At 27.7% G+C, this 21,111-nt stretch overlaps 2 protein-coding genes across 2 annotated transcripts; both read left to right on the forward strand.

The window, feature by feature from the left end:
- The first annotated feature begins 8,104 nt into the window (after window positions 1–8,104).
- On the forward strand, window positions 8,105–11,411 carry LOC124833846 (S-adenosyl-methionine 4-1-methyl-2-pyrrolidinyl-3-oxobutanic acid methyltransferase-like). The gene is made up of 4 exons (XM_088100807.1): window positions 8,105–8,209; window positions 8,352–8,762; window positions 10,530–10,784; window positions 10,872–11,411. The coding sequence occupies exons 1-4, from the start codon at window positions 8,135–8,137 to the stop codon at window positions 11,244–11,246; spliced, it is 1,116 nt and encodes a 371-aa protein (XP_087956933.1). The 5' UTR covers window positions 8,105–8,134; the 3' UTR covers window positions 11,247–11,411.
- Window positions 11,412–14,373: 2,962 nt separating this feature from the next.
- Window positions 14,374–15,345, forward strand: LOC148192038 (heavy metal-associated isoprenylated plant protein 43-like). Its single transcript, XM_088099924.1, has 2 exons — window positions 14,374–14,656; window positions 14,776–15,345. The coding sequence occupies exons 1-2, from the start codon at window positions 14,572–14,574 to the stop codon at window positions 15,102–15,104; spliced, it is 414 nt and encodes a 137-aa protein (XP_087956050.1). The 5' UTR covers window positions 14,374–14,571; the 3' UTR covers window positions 15,105–15,345.
- Window positions 15,346–21,111: the final 5,766 nt, after the last annotated feature.

A 21,111-nucleotide genomic window follows, 5' to 3' on the forward strand; every position in this document is an offset into this window, starting at 1 on the left:
AATAGTTCTATTAAGAAAATTGAAAAATAATAACTAAAATAAGAATAAAAATAAAAATAATACTTAAAATCATATTTAACATATTTAAATATATTAAATTATATTAAAAATATTAAATTAAATTTAATAATTATTAAAATTTTAAAAAATAAAATTCTTTTGTTAATCGGATATAAATATCCGATAAGTTATAAATCGGATATCCATATCCGATAAAGAATAGTTTTTAAAATTTTATTTTATATATAAATTTTAATAATTATTTAATTTAATTTAATATTTTAATATAATTTAGTATATTTAAATATTTTATTTAATATAATTTTATTTGTTATTGGTTAAATAACTGTTTTAAAATTTTGTTTATTATTTAAATTTAATAATTATTTAATTTAATTTAATTTAATATTTTAATATAATTTAATATATTTAAATATATTAAATATTTTATTAATGTAATTTACTTTTTGTTATTATTTTTATTTTTATATTTTTAATATAATTATTATTATAACATAAATTATATTTTAATAATTATTAAAATATAAAATTATATTAAATAATATTTGAATTTTAAATTTAGTTATTATTAAGTGATATAGAGTCTTTTTAACAAGAAAAAGAAGAAAACAAAATAATTTTATTAAATTAAAAATAATTTTTTTTATAAAATTAAAGGTGTAGGATAATAATGAGATATCAGAAGGTTAAAAGTGAAATTTTTGGAGGTGTAGGATGAGATCTTGGAGGTGTAGGATGAAACACTCCTTACCTTTTAGGGTGTTTCACCTTGTACCTTTAAAATTTCATCCTACACTCCAAATTTCACAAATATTATCACAATTAATGAGACTATTAAGTTCATTGTGTATTGATACGAAAATATGTATATCTCGCATATGAAAAAAAAATAATAATAAAACATCGAATTTCGAAATCTAATTCTCCATTCATCGGATGTCAAGAGAATCATATTTGGAGATTCGATGTTTTTTCCTCTCACATTTCCAAACATTAGGCATACAACATGTTTTTTAAAATTTATTTTTCGCAATTTCAAATCCATGCTTGTTTTGTAAAGTATGTTATTTTAATGTTTAATTGTATTAGATTATTTTATAATGTAAAAGTTCACTACATTAATTATATTATTTATAAATGTTTAATCAGATAATTTTAAAATTTGTTAGATTATTTTAAAATGTTTAATTATATTATTTATAATGTAAAAGTTTTTTCTTTAAATCTTTTATTATATTATTTAAAATTTTAAAAGTTTGTTTATTTTGAATGTAAAATTTTATTAGATTAATTTACAAAGTTTAATTATATTATTTATAAATGTTTAAATAGATAATTTTTATACCATAATTTGTATGAATATTTTAAATTTATTAAAAATATAAATTTATTTAAAATTCGTTAATATAAGTAATTAAAAAACTATAAATTCTATAAAATTCATTAATATAACAAATTAAAAACATATTTAAATATATTATTACAAATAAAAAACTATAAATTCTATAAAATTAAAAAATATATTAAATATTTACAAAATAAATTATTTCATTCAAAACAAATACAATTAATTGAAATATTTATATAAATAAATAATTAATTAAAATAAAAATGAAAAAACTATAAAACAAAAAAAAACATAAAATAATTTAAATCAACAAAACTTAATAAAAATATAAATAATTAATTAATTAAAATAAATACATGTGTACGAAATAATAAAATTTTATCAACAATAAAAATAATTATAATGAAAGAAAATTTAAAAATGCATATAATATAAACAGAAAACTTTTATAACATTAAATCATTAAAAAACAATAATTGAAATCGGTTTTCGAAACTCGAAAAACATGAATCGTACGTTGAAAACCGATTTTTGCCTACATGAGATATCCACGTCCAATAAAAGCTGAAACAGTTTTTGCCATCCGATTCATATCTTCTCGCGTTTTTAAAATCGATTTCCACTTACAGAGCACATAGTTCTAATATCTCTCTTTTCTCTTCTTCAAAACAGTCTATATATACAAATCTTATTACATATCCAACCTATTTCTACATTTACAAATATACTATAATGAAGAAAAATTAAAAAAGAAACGAATGAGAATACACCAACCTTAAGCAGCAATGAAAATGAAGGAAAAAAAAAGTTGAAATAAAATCTTATATTTCTTTTTTTACTAAATTGATGGAAGAGAATTATCACATTTTAGTATGAGTTGTCTACAGTGATCCTAGTTACATATCCATACGAAAACATACTTGTCTATGTAGTCAAACAAGACAAATTATCAACTATAATATTAGTGTTGAAATTTTCATTTACTAAAATAGAGTTAGGAGATTTATCACTTCCGATATATGAATTATTTTAATAAAAGAATTGATCTTATTTTTATCTTCAAATATTAAGATGTAATGTTTTTGGATTTTGTTTTCTTTATATATCACTTAACTTTCTTATTTCAAATCATACTTAAATTTATAAAAAAATTAATAATAAATAAAATTTCTATTCTTTATTTTTCATTATATTTTGAACCTTTGTCGTGTTTTTAATATTCATTATGTTATGGTATTTTAAAATTTAAATTGAAATCAATTTTTCCTTTTGGAATAATGACTTTTTCATTTACATATTTTATTTTTATTATATTTTTACTTTTAGACATCAAACTCCTGTCATTACATGAAAATTATAGGATAGTGCAACGAAGGGCTATTGCTTCGGTTGTTTTGGATTTATGACCGCGGTTCCTGAACCGAGGTATATACAGGCGAGGCAAAAAGGGGTAACATTTTTGCATCGGTTCTGAACCGAGGCAATATGTGTGAGTTTTTTGTCTCGGTTGGTTTCGAACCGAGGCGGTAGATGCCTTTTTTTATTTTATTTTTTTTCAGAAAATGAGGACTTTTGCTTTTCAAAATATTTTCTTTTTCTTTTTTATTTGGGACAACGGAGGCGGCGACGAAACAGCCAAAGGCGGCAACAAATGGCCAAAGGCGACGATAAACGGCTGAAGGCGATGATGAACGGCCGAAGACGGTGACGAACAACCAATGCCGACGACGTACAACCAAAGGCGACAATGAACAACGTAGTTCGCGTGAGAGAAGTAAAGACAGTGGCGACGATCGGTGGTGGAGGCAACGACGACGACCGATGGTGGAGGCAGCGATGACGACTGATGGTGGAGGCAGCGATGACGACTGATGGTGGAGGCAGCGGCGGCGGAGCGAGTTGAGGATGGTGAGTCTGAGGTTAAGTTTGTTTGGTGGGAGCTGAGGATTGTGGTGGTGAGAAGGTTGTGGAAGGGGAGAATGAAAGGGGAGAATGAAAAGGGAGAATGAAAGGTCTGAAATTTAAAAATCGAAGAAGCTATTACCTCGGTTAAGTAGACAACCGAGGTAATAAGACTTTACTGCCTCGGTTCTAAAGACAACCGATGCCTAAACCTATCATAAAAAATTCAAAAAAGAATTATAAATGGCAAAAAAAAAACTTTAAGCATCGGTTCGTGGTTAAACCAAGGCATAAAGGTCTTATGACATCGGTTCAAATGGAACCGAGGCAGTAAAGGCTAAAAAAATTGATTTGAAATGTTCAGATCCAGAGGATGTCAACTTTTGGCAGGACATACTGCCTCAGTTCTGCACAGAACCGAGGCAGTAAGCCTATTTTGAAAAAATTGGCAGGAAAAAAGCTAATTTGCAGAAGGAAAGCAGAGTTTTTTGCCTCGATTGGTCAGAGAACCGAGGCAGTAAGCCTATTTTGAAAAAGTTGACAGGTGAAAAAGCTAATTTACAGAAGGAAAGCAGAGTTTTTTGCCTCGGTTGGTCAGAGAACCGAGACAGTATACCCTTTAAGCATCGATTCCAATTGAACCGAGACATATAGTTTCGCAAAAATTACGAAATTGCCACCGTGTTTTGATACGTTTCGGTTTAAAAAAAACCAAAGGTGCGAGTTAAAAACTTTTTTTTACTAGAACTGATTTTTGAACAAAAGGAAATCGTAATTATGATAAAAATTATGTCACAGGGGAATTTCGCGAACAATAAACAATTGAAATTTTTAATATCAAATTATTTATCAGTTTTTCACTACACTTATATTTTACAACTTTTATAGTACCGTGATTATAATATTTTTAGTGTGAATATAGTACAAAAGGATTCTTGCAATGCACTTTTAAAATATTTTTAGTGTGAATATACCGTGATTATAATATTCCCTGCAATAATAATGAGAAGAGACAGACAAGAAGAGGTTTGGTAAGCTAAATAAATACTCATGTAACCCTTCACCATATTGGATGAAAAAAAAATAGTAGTTTATACAATTCTTTATTGGAATTATATAGTCTAAAATCTTATTATCAAAGTATATATAGACTAGTCTATATTATTTCAGAAATTGTAAAAATACCACTGTATTTTTAAGGGTTAAATATGTTTTTAGTCCCTAAACTATTGGCCATTTCTAGTTTTGGTCCCTCTTTCAAACTAAGGTACAATTTGGTCCTCATTCTTTTCGAAACGTTCGTTTTAGTCCTCGAAAACTAAACACTGTTTAATGAGGACCAAATTGTACCTTACTTTGAAAGAGGGACGAAAACCAGAAACGGCCAATAGTTTAGGGACTAAAAACATATTTAACCCTATTTTTAAAAGTTACATTTTTCTTAAAATTATAGGATATTTATACATTTAAATGCAAGTTTTGCACTAGTGTTAAATTTTCGAAAAATTATACTAACTATTGGTGTTTGCCACAGCAGCAACTAGTTTTTTTATCTTAAACTTTTGAAAATAAAACATGTTCAATAAAAATGTAACTCGAATAATTTTTAGCTCTACTTTTTAACATTCATTTTAAAAAAAATATGAATATAATTTTAATTAAAACAGCAACATTTTTATTACCTTTTACAATTACTCTTATTAAACTAATTTGTTTTAAAATGAAAAAGTATAAAAAATAATGTCTAAAACTATAAGTCGTATTAAATTAAAAACTAAAGACATATTTTAATTTTCAAAATTTTGAAACTTTAAATAACTAAAAACTACCCAAGACATGCAGAAAATATAAGGAAATTGCATGGAACCTTATACGTTCAATGAAAAAAGTTGTTTTTAATTATAAAAATATCACAATATATTTTTCTCTGTGAGATATTTTATGGTCAGACACTAAATCACTATAACGTAAATTACTTTTTTTTCACAAGTGATATTATCTTTTGTTTCCTAATTTCAAAGAATGTTTTTGTCCAATTGCTTCCTACCTTAATAATTCAACTCAATTTTCTATTCTAACTCTCAATCTCAATTATCATAATCTCTATCACCAAATAGTGCTGTCAAACTATTTTTATCACTCATTATTGATAACGTCAAAAGAGGAAGAATGATATATTATTCAAAGTTGTGTAAATACTATGATATAACATAAACATTATTCTTTGATCTTGATATATATATAAGATAAACATTTTGTTTTGAAATCATATTCTTTCCTCTCATATCTTAAGTCTATTTAAATTGTTTTTATCTTTATCATTTCGATTGTTGGTTTCGCCTAATTATTTTTTATAATTTGATGATAATTTTCTTCTTGTAATTCAAATTTATTTTATTTATTGTAAAAGTTAGCATGAACTTATTTTATATAACTTTTTTTTGTTTAGTTTAATTAAATACGATCTATTTTATTTCTAACACGGCATTAAATTTTTTTAATCAAATCATGTGATTAAGTTATGATTTTATGAAGGTATTATTATTCAATGATTTGGGAATTGGTGTGATGGTTTACACAACCTTAACCGATCAAATAAAAACAAAAGTATTCGGGGACAACACGAAAAATGATTGTGAAAGTGTGAACAACAAAATGATGAATAAACTTAAATAAAACCCTAAGTTGTACTATGGTGACTGTGATGCACTTTTAAAAAACTAAAAACGAAGAACAACACATGGTCTACAGAAACAACAGATATGAATCTTCAACCTCAAACAAACTCAGTTTTTTTTATGCCATTTTCATGTGAGGAGAGAGAGAGAGAACGTCATTGTATTACGTCAAAACCTTGGATTCTGCATGGTCATCGCGACCATATTATAAACGCGTCTTTGATGTGAACACAAATTTTGTTGATCTTCATACAAAATTAAGCAACGCCATTATAGTCATGATAGTGAATTTCGGACTCTAGATTGCAAGTCGGTGGGATACGATCCCAAAAAGAGGTTCAAGCATTAGTATACGACGTAAATTATGCATTTATATTTACTTTTAAGAAAAAAAGTATTTAAACACAAATGTTTTTATAACATTATGACGAAGTATATTAGTTATTTTTTTACTGATCCATTATGTATTTGTTGTTATATTCACGTATTCTAAATTTAATAAAAGAATATACATATAATATATTAACATATTATAAACAAATTTGTATTAATATATTACTCTTATTTTCGTGGTAATGGATCCATTATCTATAGATATAAACAACTCTTTAGTTTTTTATTCGATTAGTTCAATAAGAAGAACTATAAGAAGAGAAAAAGATAATTCTTTTTTAAAGAATATAAAGAAAAAAGAGAATTAGAATGACAAAACCACAAACAATATTAAATAAGTGTTTTGGTCAATAAACCTACTTTCTTATTAGCTAGCATAATTTTCATCAATTAACTTCAAATAATTTAGATTATTGTAAAAGTCTCAATGACTTTATACTCAAAGATTATATGGAGTTGGAAGTAGTCATAACTTTCTCAATTCTGTAATAAGATCTATTGTTTTTAAAGTTTTTTATAAAATAAAATTAAGGATCAATATCATTAATAAAATTCACTTATTTTACTTTGTGACAGGTAAAGAATAAATTTGAATAGTTAAATAAAAATTAGACGTTAATATTTATTTAATTTTCCTAGTATCATTATATTATTTACTCGTATTAATGTGGCAAATATAAATTTATATATTAAACAAATAGGATTTTCTACTTCTTTAATGATTCAATTATTTTTGAAATTATTGTTACTCTAAAATTATTATAAAGAACGGTGCATCATATTGTCTACCAACTAATAACTCCTAGGCCCAAAAAAATAAAAAAAAATTTTTTTTTCTTGTTTGGTTTAGCTGTTCAATTGAGAAAACTCCCTAAAAACCAATAAGCGTGAGTAAAACTAACACTAAAAATGTACTTACTATTACTAATACGCATTATTAAGTTTTATAAATATCAACATATACAGAAACATAAATTCACTCACTATTCAAACTGTTAACTACAATGACTCGCTAGTCTTACGAATCATAAGGAGGGAGGGAAGTAAGTATAGTTACGAAAAAAGTATACTTTTATAATTCCCGTCTATCCAATTATTAATTTGTAAAATTTTCCCTATTTTTAAGTTAAATAAATCATTGATTTGAGTTCTGCCTTTTTTCCCCACATCAATTAATTAATTGGAATCGAGTTGATGATCATGTTTTATTTTCTTTTATACATCGTAACGATAATGGTAATCAGACCTGTTGTCATGCATTTATATTAATACCCTCACAATTACATTGACCATAGTATATTATCAAGTTATGACGGTCTCTATTTAATTTAATTTATTTTAATATCTGATCTTTCATATTCACAAGCTATTTGTTTTTTTTTTACTTCAAGCGGATTATTAATTATTATCGATGGTTTAGAATCTGCCAATAAATTTGATTGTCTGAAGAAATTACTTATGAATTACACTGATTCGTTTATTTATGGATATATTCATAAGTAATGTAACGATGATATAATTTATCGACAGATATATATTACCACATCGTATAATTTATGAATATTTTTTTTATGTATATTAAATATTGATCTACCTTTTTTTTTAATTTGCATATGTTATCGTTCAATATTAAATTCACTCGCTGAGCTCACCCATGCTGAGAGCAATATTATATATTTTTTTCAGAAATGAAATTAACTTACAAATACCCGTGTTTCTATATATATATATATATATCTGAAAAAATCAACTACCTCAGAAGAGGAGTGAAAGGGAGAAAGGAGAAAGGAGAATGGAAGTAACACAAGTACTGCACATGAATGGAGGCACCGGAGAAACAAGTTACGCAAGCAACTCCTTGGTTCAGGTATAAACTTATAATAGCAAGTAAAATAATCTATCTCTTTTTTTTCTCCGATGCATTGGTGATTGTATTTCACATATACCAAGACAACTTAGCAAAGATCAGAAATTCTTACATGATCTGAATGAATTCATAACGAGTGCAGCAGAAGGCAATTTGTTTGACAAGAGTTATGAGAGAGGAAGCGATGAGCAGGCTCTACCGCAGCATGCGGCCGAAACGCTTAGCAATTGCGGACTTGGGTTGTTCTTCTGGACCGAACACTTTGCTTGTGATGTCTGAAGCCATAAAAGTGGTGGAGAAGCTTTGTAGAGAACTGAAGCATGAGTCTCCTGAATACCAGATCTACCTGAACGATCTCCCTGGGAACGATTTCAACAACATTTTCAAGTCCCTTGAGAGCTTCAAAGAGAGATTGAGGAATGAAATGGAAGATGAGCATGGGATGGGTTCATGCTTTTTCAATGGGGTTCCCGGCTCTTTTTACGGCAGAATCTTTCCCAACAAAACTCTCCATTTTGTCCATTCCTCCTACAGCCTTATGTGGCTATCCAAGGTATTTCAATAATAAAATTATATCAGCTTTCAAAATCGATTTATAATACAGAAAATATATTTAAGAAGTTAAAAAAAAATAGAAAAATAATACTTTCATACCTAATACACCCATTTAACAATACTTTTAATAGTATAACAATATATTTTTTAAGATATAAAATAAAATAAATATAATTAAAATATTATTATTTTGAGTTGTTGAATAATTTTTTTTATTTCATACATGTCAAATTATAAACATTAAAAAATATTATTTAGATAAATACTATAAATAATATAATAATATGCCATGTGAAAAACTGATTGGAAACCAAAAATAAATTCCTTAAATTATATATATATATATATATATATATATATATATATATATATATATATATATATATATATATATATATATATAAAGAAGTAATCTCCGAAGGTCTTTTTTTTTTTTTTTTTTTGAAGACTTGATGAGTCAATATATATATTTTCATATAGCCATATTTGGTGTCAGACTATTTCTTAAATAAAATTATAATATCTTTTAAAAGAACGAGTGAAAATAAAAAAACTTTAAAAAAATCACGAGTCACATAAACTCAATAATAAAATTAATTAAATAGTTTAATGAATCAGTTTATCATCTTGCAAAAAGAGTAGTGTTAAACTTAATCTGATCTCATCAGAAGTATAAGAATAGATTGCATAGTTCAATAATCTCAATAACTATGTTTTTGTGAAGTCGACACAGAAAAGTGTATTGCAAAAACCAAATTTTCTTATATTTTTTTTAATAGTATCACTTAAACACAAACTTTTACATTATAAATACTGAAATATATTTTCCATTATTGATAAATATATCTTAATATTCTTTTTGTAATTTTTTCTTAAATATTTATCTAAATTCTCCATTTCACTATTTAAAAGTTATTTGAAGTTCTTTCAAGATAATTTTTTTTTCTTTTTATTAGGAACACAAAAATAAAAAATTTTGGGACAACCATAATTCAAATTTAATTTGATTTAATAATAACTAGTCTAACTTTTTTGGTTGACAATTTCAACACTATGTTTATCTTTATTTGTATATTTAATTTTTTATCGGTTATCTGTTTCAATATTTTTTACAAGAATGTATTACTATTTAAAAAAATTATATCACAGTTCAAATTAATCATAGAAAATGTCAAAATATAATCTATTATTTTAAATATTTATTTGGTAAAAAAAGTAAAATTAAATTAAATATATCAAAATATTTATTTATTATGAATGCTATTTATACAAAAATAAATATTTATCTAGTGCGTTACAAAATCTAAAATATACTGTACTATAGAAATTTATGAACATATTTTCAACAAAATTATACACATATATTTAATATAAAAAAACACTATATTTCATCGATAATTTTTTTGTTTAATAATTTAAATTACACATAATATACACATATTTTTCAGCAAATAATATCTTTCACCATTACATGTTGTTTTGATAATTTAAGTTACAAAAAATTACGTAAAAATAAATTAAAATCTATTCGAAACCTTAAATGAGTGGGGTTTAGGCCACACGTAGCCTTAAAATGTCTTAATTAAACTACATCACCGGTCGTAAACATTATAAACTTTTATCTTTTTTTTCTTGGGTTGTAGTACTATATTTAGTTGTTGGAAGATTAAATTTAATAATATTCATTAACACCCCATCTTGTGAGAGAATGATTAGAAATCGAAGATGAGAATAAATGATTGTTTGATGATGATTAATTAATTAGGTTCCTGAAGGTGTAGAGAACAATAAGGGCAACATTTATATGTCGAGCACCAGTCCCTCAAACGTCCTTAAGGCTTATTACGAACAGTATCAGAAGGATCTGTGGTTGTTTCTCAAATGTCGTGGGGAAGAAATGGTGGAAGGGGGTCGTATGGTTCTCACAATTTTGGGAAGAAGAAGCCATGACCCTTCTAGCAAAGAGTGTTGCTATATATGGGAGCTTTTGGCTAGGGCTCTTAATCACATGGTCTCCAAGGTACATATAAAATAATGCTTTTTTTTTTCTTAAATATTCATTAATAATCATCTTAGTTTAATTTTTACAATCTATCTCAATCTACAGGGAATCATAAAAGAGGAGCAAATGGAGGGTTTCAACATCCCTCAATACACACCTTCTCCAACTGAAGTAGAACTTGAGGTTGAAAAGGAAGGTTCATTCAGCATTACTGCTATGGAAGTATCTGTAGTACCTTGGAATGCCTACGATGATTCCGAATATGGTAATTTGTCTGAATCACTCAGAAATGGAGGATACAACGTCGCAAAGTGCATGAGGGCCGTCGCAGAGCCTTTGCTCGTAAGTCACTTTGGAGAAGCTATAGTCGAAGAGGTTTTTTACCGCTATCAACAAATCTTAACTGAAACAATGTCTGAGGAGAAAAATCATTTTGTTAATGTCACCATATCTTTGATCAGAAAAGCAAGATCGGCATGATGCTGTTTGTATAATTGTATAGTTTCTTATTAAAACCAACCCCAAAAAACTTGCTCCATCGCGGTCGCCGTGTGTCTAATTTCACTAGTAATATTTATTGTGTTGTGCCACTGGTTTCTTTCTGTACTATAAACTAGTAGTTCTCTTTACATGAAAATGAATGGATTTGTGCGAAATCAACTTTTCGTCATGTTAATTTTATACTAAATTCTAAACTGTCCAGCTTTTGTAAAAGAAATTATACGAGATTATTTTTGTAGTTATTGTTAGAAAAATTGTATGATAATATTTACAATTTTTGTTAAAAAAGTTTATGAAAGTTTGCAGTTTTTATTAAAAAAATTTATGTGGAATAAGTATTCGTATATATAAACAGGCGTCGAAACATTGAATTTTTTTTGTGTACTTTTATTTAATTTTAATTTTTTTCTATTGTGATTTCATTTAGGTTCTAATTATTGGAGGAAGTAGGATAGTTTGTGAAGCTGACCAAAATCAACTGTGTGTTACATTTTTGAAGAGAGATTAGTCTTCATGATTCCTTTTATAATAACTTCGTTGATACATGTGTGATTGAGTGACTTGATCGTTAGTGATGAATTCTATCTTGAGTATGAGTGAGTTAATAGTGTAAAAATTATCGACAACATGTCTGATGTGCAGGACAATGAGAACAGATGACAAGAAAAGATTGTTGTCGTCAATAAGTTTGTTCATATAGACAAGAGTGATTTGAACATATATTTATAAGATTTTAAATGTTCATTCTAAAGTATGTGAGATGGAAGTATATTAGTCTTTTAGTGAGTGTTCACCAAAATCTACATCAAATAATACAATTAAGAGATTAGAAAAAAGTTAGTACAAAAATGAATACCTGATTTGAGAAAAATTATCACAACTTAAAAAGTCTCTTAGGTTTATGTAGTTGTGTGTCAAAGAGTTTGCAATTTTTTTCATTGTTTTGCACAAGATGGTTTGTAATTTTTGCTAGAAAAAGTTGCATCTCCAGTTTTCGCTAAAAAAAATTGTATAAGATGATTTTTAATTTTTTTTATAAAAAATGATATGAAAGTTTGTAATTTTTACTAGAAAAATTGCATGTGAAGTAATAATACTTGTACTGTGTTTTTATTTGTGAGTGTGCTTCCACTAGAAAGATTATTTTATGATTTCGAATGCAATTAAATTACAAGTTCCATAATTTACCTTCATTAATTTTTTTTTGAGTAATGATTCATAAAAATGTGATTAGCATATACATCCTTATTATTAGTGAATAACAGTTTTAACTGATACATAATTTTTAAACTGGTAGCAATCCTTATTCATTGAGCTTGTTGGTCAAATAAATAGAACCTTCAAACTATTTTTGGGCCAATAACGTGCGCTTAAGAGTGAGTAGAAAGAAGGTTATTTCTTACTGTACCCCATCAAATTTTCCAGCACTATATTATTCTGGATTTTATTTTCCGAAACATTCTAAATCAATTCTGAAAGCATTTTTTTTGGAACATACTCACCTACTTATCTAGAAAAAAACCCACCCACTCTTATTTCGAAAATAAATAAATTCGAAAACTATAATGAAATGAAAAAAGAAAATCGATAAGGTGCGGGAAACAACAGTCTGGAAAGAAACTAACTACAAATAGACCGCAACCCATAGAAAAAATTAGAAAGAAGCTAATTACAAAAAGACCGCAGCCCATAGAAAAAAATATCTCTTATGTGACTTAAGAGAGACGTCTTAATTATCTGTGACTTAAAAACGTATTTATCTTTTGTGATTTTAAGAAGGTTTAATCCTTTACTACATCCCTATTTATGTACGAATTTCTTAATTGGGTCCTCATTTTTTAAAGTGTATCAAAATGGTCCCTAATTTTGAAAATTGATATCAATTGAGTCCTTTCCGTTAAGTTAGCTAGACGGCGTTAAAAAAATTGATGAGTGGGATGCTGAGATGACGAACGAGCGCTCGTCCACCAGCGAACGAACGCTCGTCCATCAGCGAACGAACGCTCGTCGACCACCGAACGAACGGTCGAACGGTCGTCCAGTGTGGAACGAACGGTTGTCCAGCAGTAAGAGGTCGACGAGCGTTCGTTCTCTGGTGGACGAGCGTTCGTTCGCTGCTGGACGAGCGTTCGTTCGCTGGTGGACGAGCGCTCGCTTGTCATCTCAGCATCCACTCATCAATTTTTTTAACGTCGTTCAGCCAACTTAACGGAAAGGACTCAATTGATATCAATTTTCAAAATTAGGGACCATTTTGATACACTTTAAAAAACGAGGACCCAATTGAGAAATTCGTACATAAATAGGGATGTAGTAAAGGATTAAACCTTTTAAGAATAGTGTTTTCTTTACTCCTATTTGTAATCTCAATTTATTTTATTATTTAGTTAATCTCTTTTAAATTATTAAGAATTTTAGAGATATGATCTTTTGATTTGAACGAATATAAAATAACTTTTATAATATTTTCTTTATTTATATCATGATATTATAAAAGAAATGATTTTTATTATAACTCTAATACTAAAAAAAGAAAAAAAAATAAAAAACATAAACTTTTATGAAGAAACCAATTCGTCCATCCTTTTAATTTTTGTTGAACGTAAATATTTCGCTTTGCAACTATCCTAACACCATATACGTTAAGAAAAACAAATCAAGTCGCTAATTTATTAACTAATTACGGTCAATAATTAGATATCCATTTTACGGAAATGAAAGGATGTGTATAATGAGTACACTGTGAACAAAAAGAGGACTTTGGTTCAACCGTTCATTGGCATTGGCCAAGTTGACAGTGTCAAATAAGTATTATAGTTCACCAAATATCAACATAAAACCAAATAATAAGCTCAGTTATCCAATCAGTTGTGAGAACTTCATCAAATTAAGTTGAAAAAAAAAGGGTAGCATATTAAAAGTAGAATTCCAATTAATCATGTGAGAATTGGCGTTTTCTCTATTATATCTATGCACAATTCCAACCCTTTCGCTTTCAAACAATGTCACTTCACAAGGATAATGCAAGTTGTAACAAATCACAGACGGCAAAATCATAAAGAAAGAAACCTCAGGTAGAATTACACACACGCCAACAGAACAAAAGACAATGTTCTTCAAGTTTAGCCAAGGACGGTAAACAACCATACAAGAAAAAGCTGTTAGTTTCATCATTCTTTTGTTTGGTTCACCTGAAATAATATATCTCTCAATATTCCAACACCAGCATTGTTGTTAAGTTGGCAAAGCCGGTAGCATTATTTACAAGCGCGATCAAAAGAAGCAGGTGAGTGATTATTTCTCCATGGTTAAGAAGACGGTCTTGAAGGTTGATATCACTTGCGCCAAATGCAAAAGGAAACTCCTCAGGACTGTTTCTTCACTTCAAGGTAACCAACCCCAACACTACTCCTTAATCTTTGTTTCATAGCTTCGATAAAATAAAATTCATGCGCTGTTTTAATAAAATTATTATCTTTTGGAATTTTAATTTTTGATTCAATTTTAGGGGTGGATAAAATTGAAGCCGATGAAGGGAAGGGTACGTTAACCGTGACAGGGGATGCAGACCCATACGACATAATAGTTCGCATTAGGAAAGCTGGGAAGCATGCCGAAGTTGTGAGTGTTGGGCCTCCTCCGGCCCCTCCAAAACAAGACCAGAAAAAGCCTGAAGAGAAAAAGCCCGAAGAAAAGAAGAAGCCCGACCCAGTTAAACAAGAGCAAAAACCGAATGAGCCCTACACGCAGATGCCGTATTACTACCCACCACACCAACCGGTGGTGGTGTACGTGAGCAGATACGAGGAGCCCAATCCATCTTGCATTATATTGTAACCACGAACACAAGTGCAGAATGCGCAGTTTTCAGCAAAACTCAGACCAAAGGAGAGAGAAATATGAAGGGCACAACCAGTGGGAAAAAAAATGGAGAATTTGTTTGGTATGAAGAAGTTATTATTGTTTTCAGGCAGATTGGAAATAATATCTGTTAGTGGTTAAGAAAGTACTTTTGCATCGTAAATTTCTAAAGTCATTTCTTTCGTATCAATTAAAAAGTAACTGTGTACTTTGAAGAAAAAAGAATGATGAATCATTTCCAAGAGTCATGAACACAGTTTTAAGTTTGATTCTTATTTTTCATTTTTAGAACATGGCAAAATTGATTAAGTCAATTCGATTATTTTCCTACATTTAATACATCTAATACAGCTAATGAATGTGAGAATAAAATCATCTATTTCGTGTTTAGCTGTTAAGTTTCTTGTTTTTGTCAAATGAAACATACAAAACAAAATAATTTGTCTAACACGAACGAACCGTAATAGTGGTTTTTACTTTCTACAATAACATTAACATTTAATTTAAGAGTGATGTAGTTTAATACTTTTTGCAACATTTTATATTATTGGTTTATTATGGGTTGAATTAAAAATGAATCAGTTTAATTTTTATAAATTTTGTAATATGTAGTATATAATATATATTTATATCGAAACTTTTCTTTCAAAATTGTACACGTATTAACGTTGATGTTCAAGTTGAATGGCTTAAAATGATACTAAGTCTAAATATAAAAATTTAGACGAAGAATCTAAATACCATGAAAAAGTAGAGTCAAATATGGAAGCTCAAATAGAGGCAAAAATTTTGTTTTTACATTTCAAAATTTCTTTTTTTCTATCAAAAAATAAAAAAAAAGTACAAAATCTCTTAGTTGTTTTTATCCGGATCGTTGAATAAGAAACAATTAAATAATTCATTTTCTTTTTTTTTAATCTATTTTAAAAAAAATAAAAAAGTATGCACACTAAAATCAAACAGGTTGTTTATAAATAAGATAAAATTGGAAATATCTATTTTTCATACAACTCTTTTTATATATAAATTAAATGATTAAAAAAATTGCATATCAACCTAGAGAAAGTTTCTGTGGTGGTTATGAGAGGATGATTTGTTTTTATGTGTGTTCGGTTTTTTTCTGGTGGAGACGGATTTTTATCATGTCATTCCAATTTATGGTTTGGTTGCAATTTACATCATAACCATATTAGATGCAATGTAGATAAGAGAGAGTAATAAAAGTCTTATGCTGCTTCTTTTTTCAATCACAAGCAATTTTCTGGCAGGGGTGCTATAGCGGTTTCACTTGGAAATTTTGAGACTACCTTTAACCTTGTGTGTCATGATAATTCTCTCTTCAAGAAATCACTCAATTTAATCACTCTAATCTTTACCTACCAATTCAAGATCTTTACATTGGATGGAGAATTTTTAGAAGATAATTATTTTTATAAAGAAAACTTTGGTTTATGATAATTGTGTTGTTTGAGTAAAACGTTTTAAAAAAAAACCATGAAAACAATTAAAATATTTAAAATTAGATAATTTGAAACTTCACATAAAAAGAAATTTTTGAAATTCTTATGTAATTTACTCTTCTTTTTTTCAATTTTGGTTTGAATATTATTATTGGGACCACTATATTTTGGTTAAGTTTAACTTTTTTTTTCTTAATGTTTATAAATATTATTTTATTCGATTTAACTTATTAAGCTTATAAGTGTAGTGTCTGTTACAAATATTATTACTTATTAAAATTTTGTTAATATTTTATTTTCTAATATTAACTAAAAGAAATCAACTAACATATTATTTAATCTAGACTTCACTTTTTGAGCTAGCATTTAATCTGGAAGTAAAGAAAGTCAACAATATGATAAAAATAACTTAAATAATTATAGTTGATTTTAATTAATTTCAATCAACATCAATTAAATTGTCTATTTGACAAAATATAACATTAACCAATAAAAAAAATTGATATTAATATTTTTAAATTATTAAATAGTTATTTTCCTTGAATATTTTTTTACCTTGAATAATAATTAAAATACTTTATCTAAATAAATAAAATAAAATTTAATAAATTTAAATCTTTTTATTCAAATGAAATAATTTAAATTTAACCAATTGAATACATTTGAATGTTTTCCGGACATTCTTACTCAAAGTTACTCTGTTTTTTTTATTCATTAAGGACCGATTGACTATTTGATTTTTTTTTTTATTTTTTCTTTTATAATTCAAGAATAAGTCAAATTTAGCCTCTTTTGTATAATTATAACTAGTTCACGATCAAGCTCCCGAGTTTAGTAACAAATTTGAGAGAGATTCATCTATAATCATTTTGACTACAGTTTTTTAATTGTTATTTAATAATTTAAATATAATAAAGAGTTAAATCTATTTGACAAAGATTAATCCACACAAATGAAGGATTTTTTTTCAATGATTTTATAGAGTTGCATGATGATGTTCTAAATCTGTATACGAAATTGTTGAAAGTGATTATTATTCATTTAAAGTGATCCAATAATATACTAAAGATCATTTTGGAAATTCAAGTTTAAGTTTAAGTCTTATATTGGTAGATATGAGAAAGTAGAGTACCCTATAAGATTAAAGATCCATTAACCGATTTTCTTAAGGTTTTGGGTAAAGAGTGATGTCAATCTCTTATGTGGTTAGGCTCAGATTTCATTGGTGTTTGTATCTCTCCAGTAAACCTCCTCCTTAATAGAGCCAACAAGTGGTATCAGAGTCAGGTTAAGCTTAGATACCAATGTGAAAGGGACTATTCCTTTAGGAAAAGATTATTTGGAATCTAAGTGAGTCTAAGTTTCATATTAGGTAAAAATGAGAAAGTAAAATACCATATAAGATTGAAGATTTATTCATTAACTCATTGCCTTAAAGTTTTGGATAAAAAACGATGTCAATCTCATATATTATAAATAGTCCAAAATACATATACTAAAAGAATATTCACATATTAACAACAATCATAACTAATATCATTAATCCTATACATACTCTTCAGGGAATACTAACTAGTTATTAATTTATTCTTATAGATTTTAAATTTTTCTTACTTTGAAGGTGTTTTACAGGTGAAGTCACTTTGATAACATGAATCTGTCCACATAAGCATGATTAGGACAAAAATTAAAATACTGACTTATTCCACTAAACATTATTATACTATAAAGATAATTGAAATCAAAGTAACCTATATGACTTAAAAAAAATTAAACTTCTAAACTTTTAAAAAATTTATTCAACAATATTATGTATTTAAATATAAAAATATTCATTTATATAATTAAAAATAATAACTAATTATAATAAAAAAACTTGTAAAAAATAATAAAAAATAAAAAATTATTATTATTGGTCTCGAGCCAATTCACATTCAATCTGATTTGAATTTTGTTAACCCACAAATTAAGTGGATTGAATTTTGTTTAACTCACATTTTGCAAAACTTTTTTTTTTAATTTAATCCAACCGCTCATTTTGACGTAAGTAGCTTTTTTATAGTAATCTACGTATGTCTGCATTGTACATACTTTAAATTGACCGCTTTTCTACTTCAATTTATGGTTAACATTTTTGTATGAATCTTATAAAAAGGACAAAGTGCGAATATAGTTCCTCCGAAATCTTTTCCACCTCATTTAGATTTCTTTTCTTCCATTGGGTCTGTCTTTCGTTTTACATAAACATTGTTCTAATGAATAAAATCATCAGTATATCGTGCTTAACACGTGACTTCACAACGTGGAACGAAATACACTAGTGATATACTCACTATTCATATCACACATACAACTACTTATTTAATTATTTATAAAAATATCATTTGTTAATTCAAATGTTATCATTGTTATATTATTATAAATAGTTGTCAATTGGCTACATTAAATAATTGTCAAATCATAATTTTCCAAAAGAAGATATTTTGATACTGCCGAATAACTTAATCTTCAACCCATTTCCAATCTCACCGAATAAAGGAGAAGTTATGCAAAACTATTTCTATAAATATGAGAAATCAAAAAGGTAATTCTTCTAATTTTGATTAAGCAACATTTCCATCTATTTTTAACGTCCAAAAAAATATAGCAAGGAATTATAGAAGACGACTTATCACATATCTAATATAATAGAACAGTTAACAGATTTTAATATAAGTATAAACTTTTCAGTTATCCACAATAATCATAGAATTTATACTTTATATACTACACATATAGTACAAAACTATATACACTACGGATCTAACTAATCTATAAAGCCGTATCGCCTTCATCCAACATTTAATTTTCTCCCTCTGCTTACACTCACAGGATGCTCAACGAACCCTTTCGCTGAGCGACCCTGCTCGCTGATCGAATAAATTCATAGTGATACCAAACCCTAACCTCTCGCTTAGTGACACAACTCGCTAGGCGAGTCCTCTAGATAGTGGTTCAGACCCTCCAAGAACTCGCTCAGCGACCCTGCTCATTGCGCGAATCCTACAGACAATGGTCCAGACTCTCCAAGCACTCGCTCAACGACCCTGCTCGTTGTACGAATGTTCAGACAGTGTGCCACACCTCTCAGCCACTCACTGAGCGACTTCACTCGCTCAACGAGTCTACATAACTCTACAACACTAAACTGCACCTAAAATGACCAATTGTAAATATTTTTCCTAACTTCTAACCCTCCTAGATTGTGTTATACAACTAATTATACTCAACCAAGAGTGTCTAACCCATTCTAAACTCATTATAAACAAGTCATCACAAAATCTCAACCAAAAACTTACAAAAACTCAACTTAGAGACCCAAATTGAATTCTACCATTTGTGGTACAATTTCAAGCAATTTAGGGACTCTAACAAGTCCCAACTGACTTACCAACACTATCCAAACTGACCATTTGCACACAGAACCCCAAACTCAAGTTTCACTACTTCACTTCCTCAAAGTTGAGTTTTAAACTAAGTAGAACTCTATCTCATTACCACCACACCCTTCTAACTCAATTTTCTAACATTTCCAAATGTTAAACTTGACTCAAACCAGTTCATAACCAATTCCAGGTTCACCAAAACAGTTCACCAACCATTTCTAACCATTTCACTACCTTAAACCTCAATTTTTTACCAAATAATCAATAACTAAGATTACTTTCTCCTTTAACAGTCCAATTTGTACAGTTCAATTCATCAACATCAAATCCAACATCACAAACATACATACAACAAATTCCACATATTTACAACATCCATCAACATACAAAACATGAATTCACCCAATTACTCCAATTATTATGAACACAAAACCACATTTTCCAACTAAACAATTAAATCATCATAAGTCATAAACTCACGCCACATACTTCAATTAGAAGCAATTATCTAGCTTCCCTTACCTCTATTAAACTTGCACAGCTCAAGAAAATACCCCGACCGTGACTTGTATCGCAAGGGAAACCTAGAAAACATACAAATCATTGATTGATGAGGAAAAACCAACCTTAGAACCTAAATTGAGAATTAAGAAAGAAGGACTCATATCACATGCAAGGACAAATTCTTTGCATGATCACCGATTTAGGAAAAAAGAACTAAGAAAAAGGGAACGAAACTTATTTACTCTAATTGAAAATCTGATCGGACAAATAAGTGTCCCAAACGTAAGAAAAGTTCGAGAGATGTGAGAGAAAGAGAAGATAATAATGTTTTAGAGAGATAAAAGTATTTTAAATAATGAACCGAACTTTAAAAAATTCTATTTATATTATAAGATTATTTTATAATAAAATACTCGGTCTCATTATTTTAATACACTTATCTACTCTAATATTCTATTTTCTAGGTTCTTACACCTATATTCAGTTGAAATAATTTTTAAAATAAAAATATAAAAAATAGTGTTAAATGAATGTAAAGTTAGGTCAAAATATATTTTCTTTTATTAAAATAAATTTTTTAAGTAAAATATTTGT

This window comes from Vigna umbellata, chromosome 10 (assembly GCF_029865625.1).
Source record: "Vigna umbellata cultivar VRB3 chromosome 10, Vumbellata_1.0, whole genome shotgun sequence".
NCBI lineage: Eukaryota > Viridiplantae > Streptophyta > Magnoliopsida > Fabales > Fabaceae > Vigna > Vigna umbellata.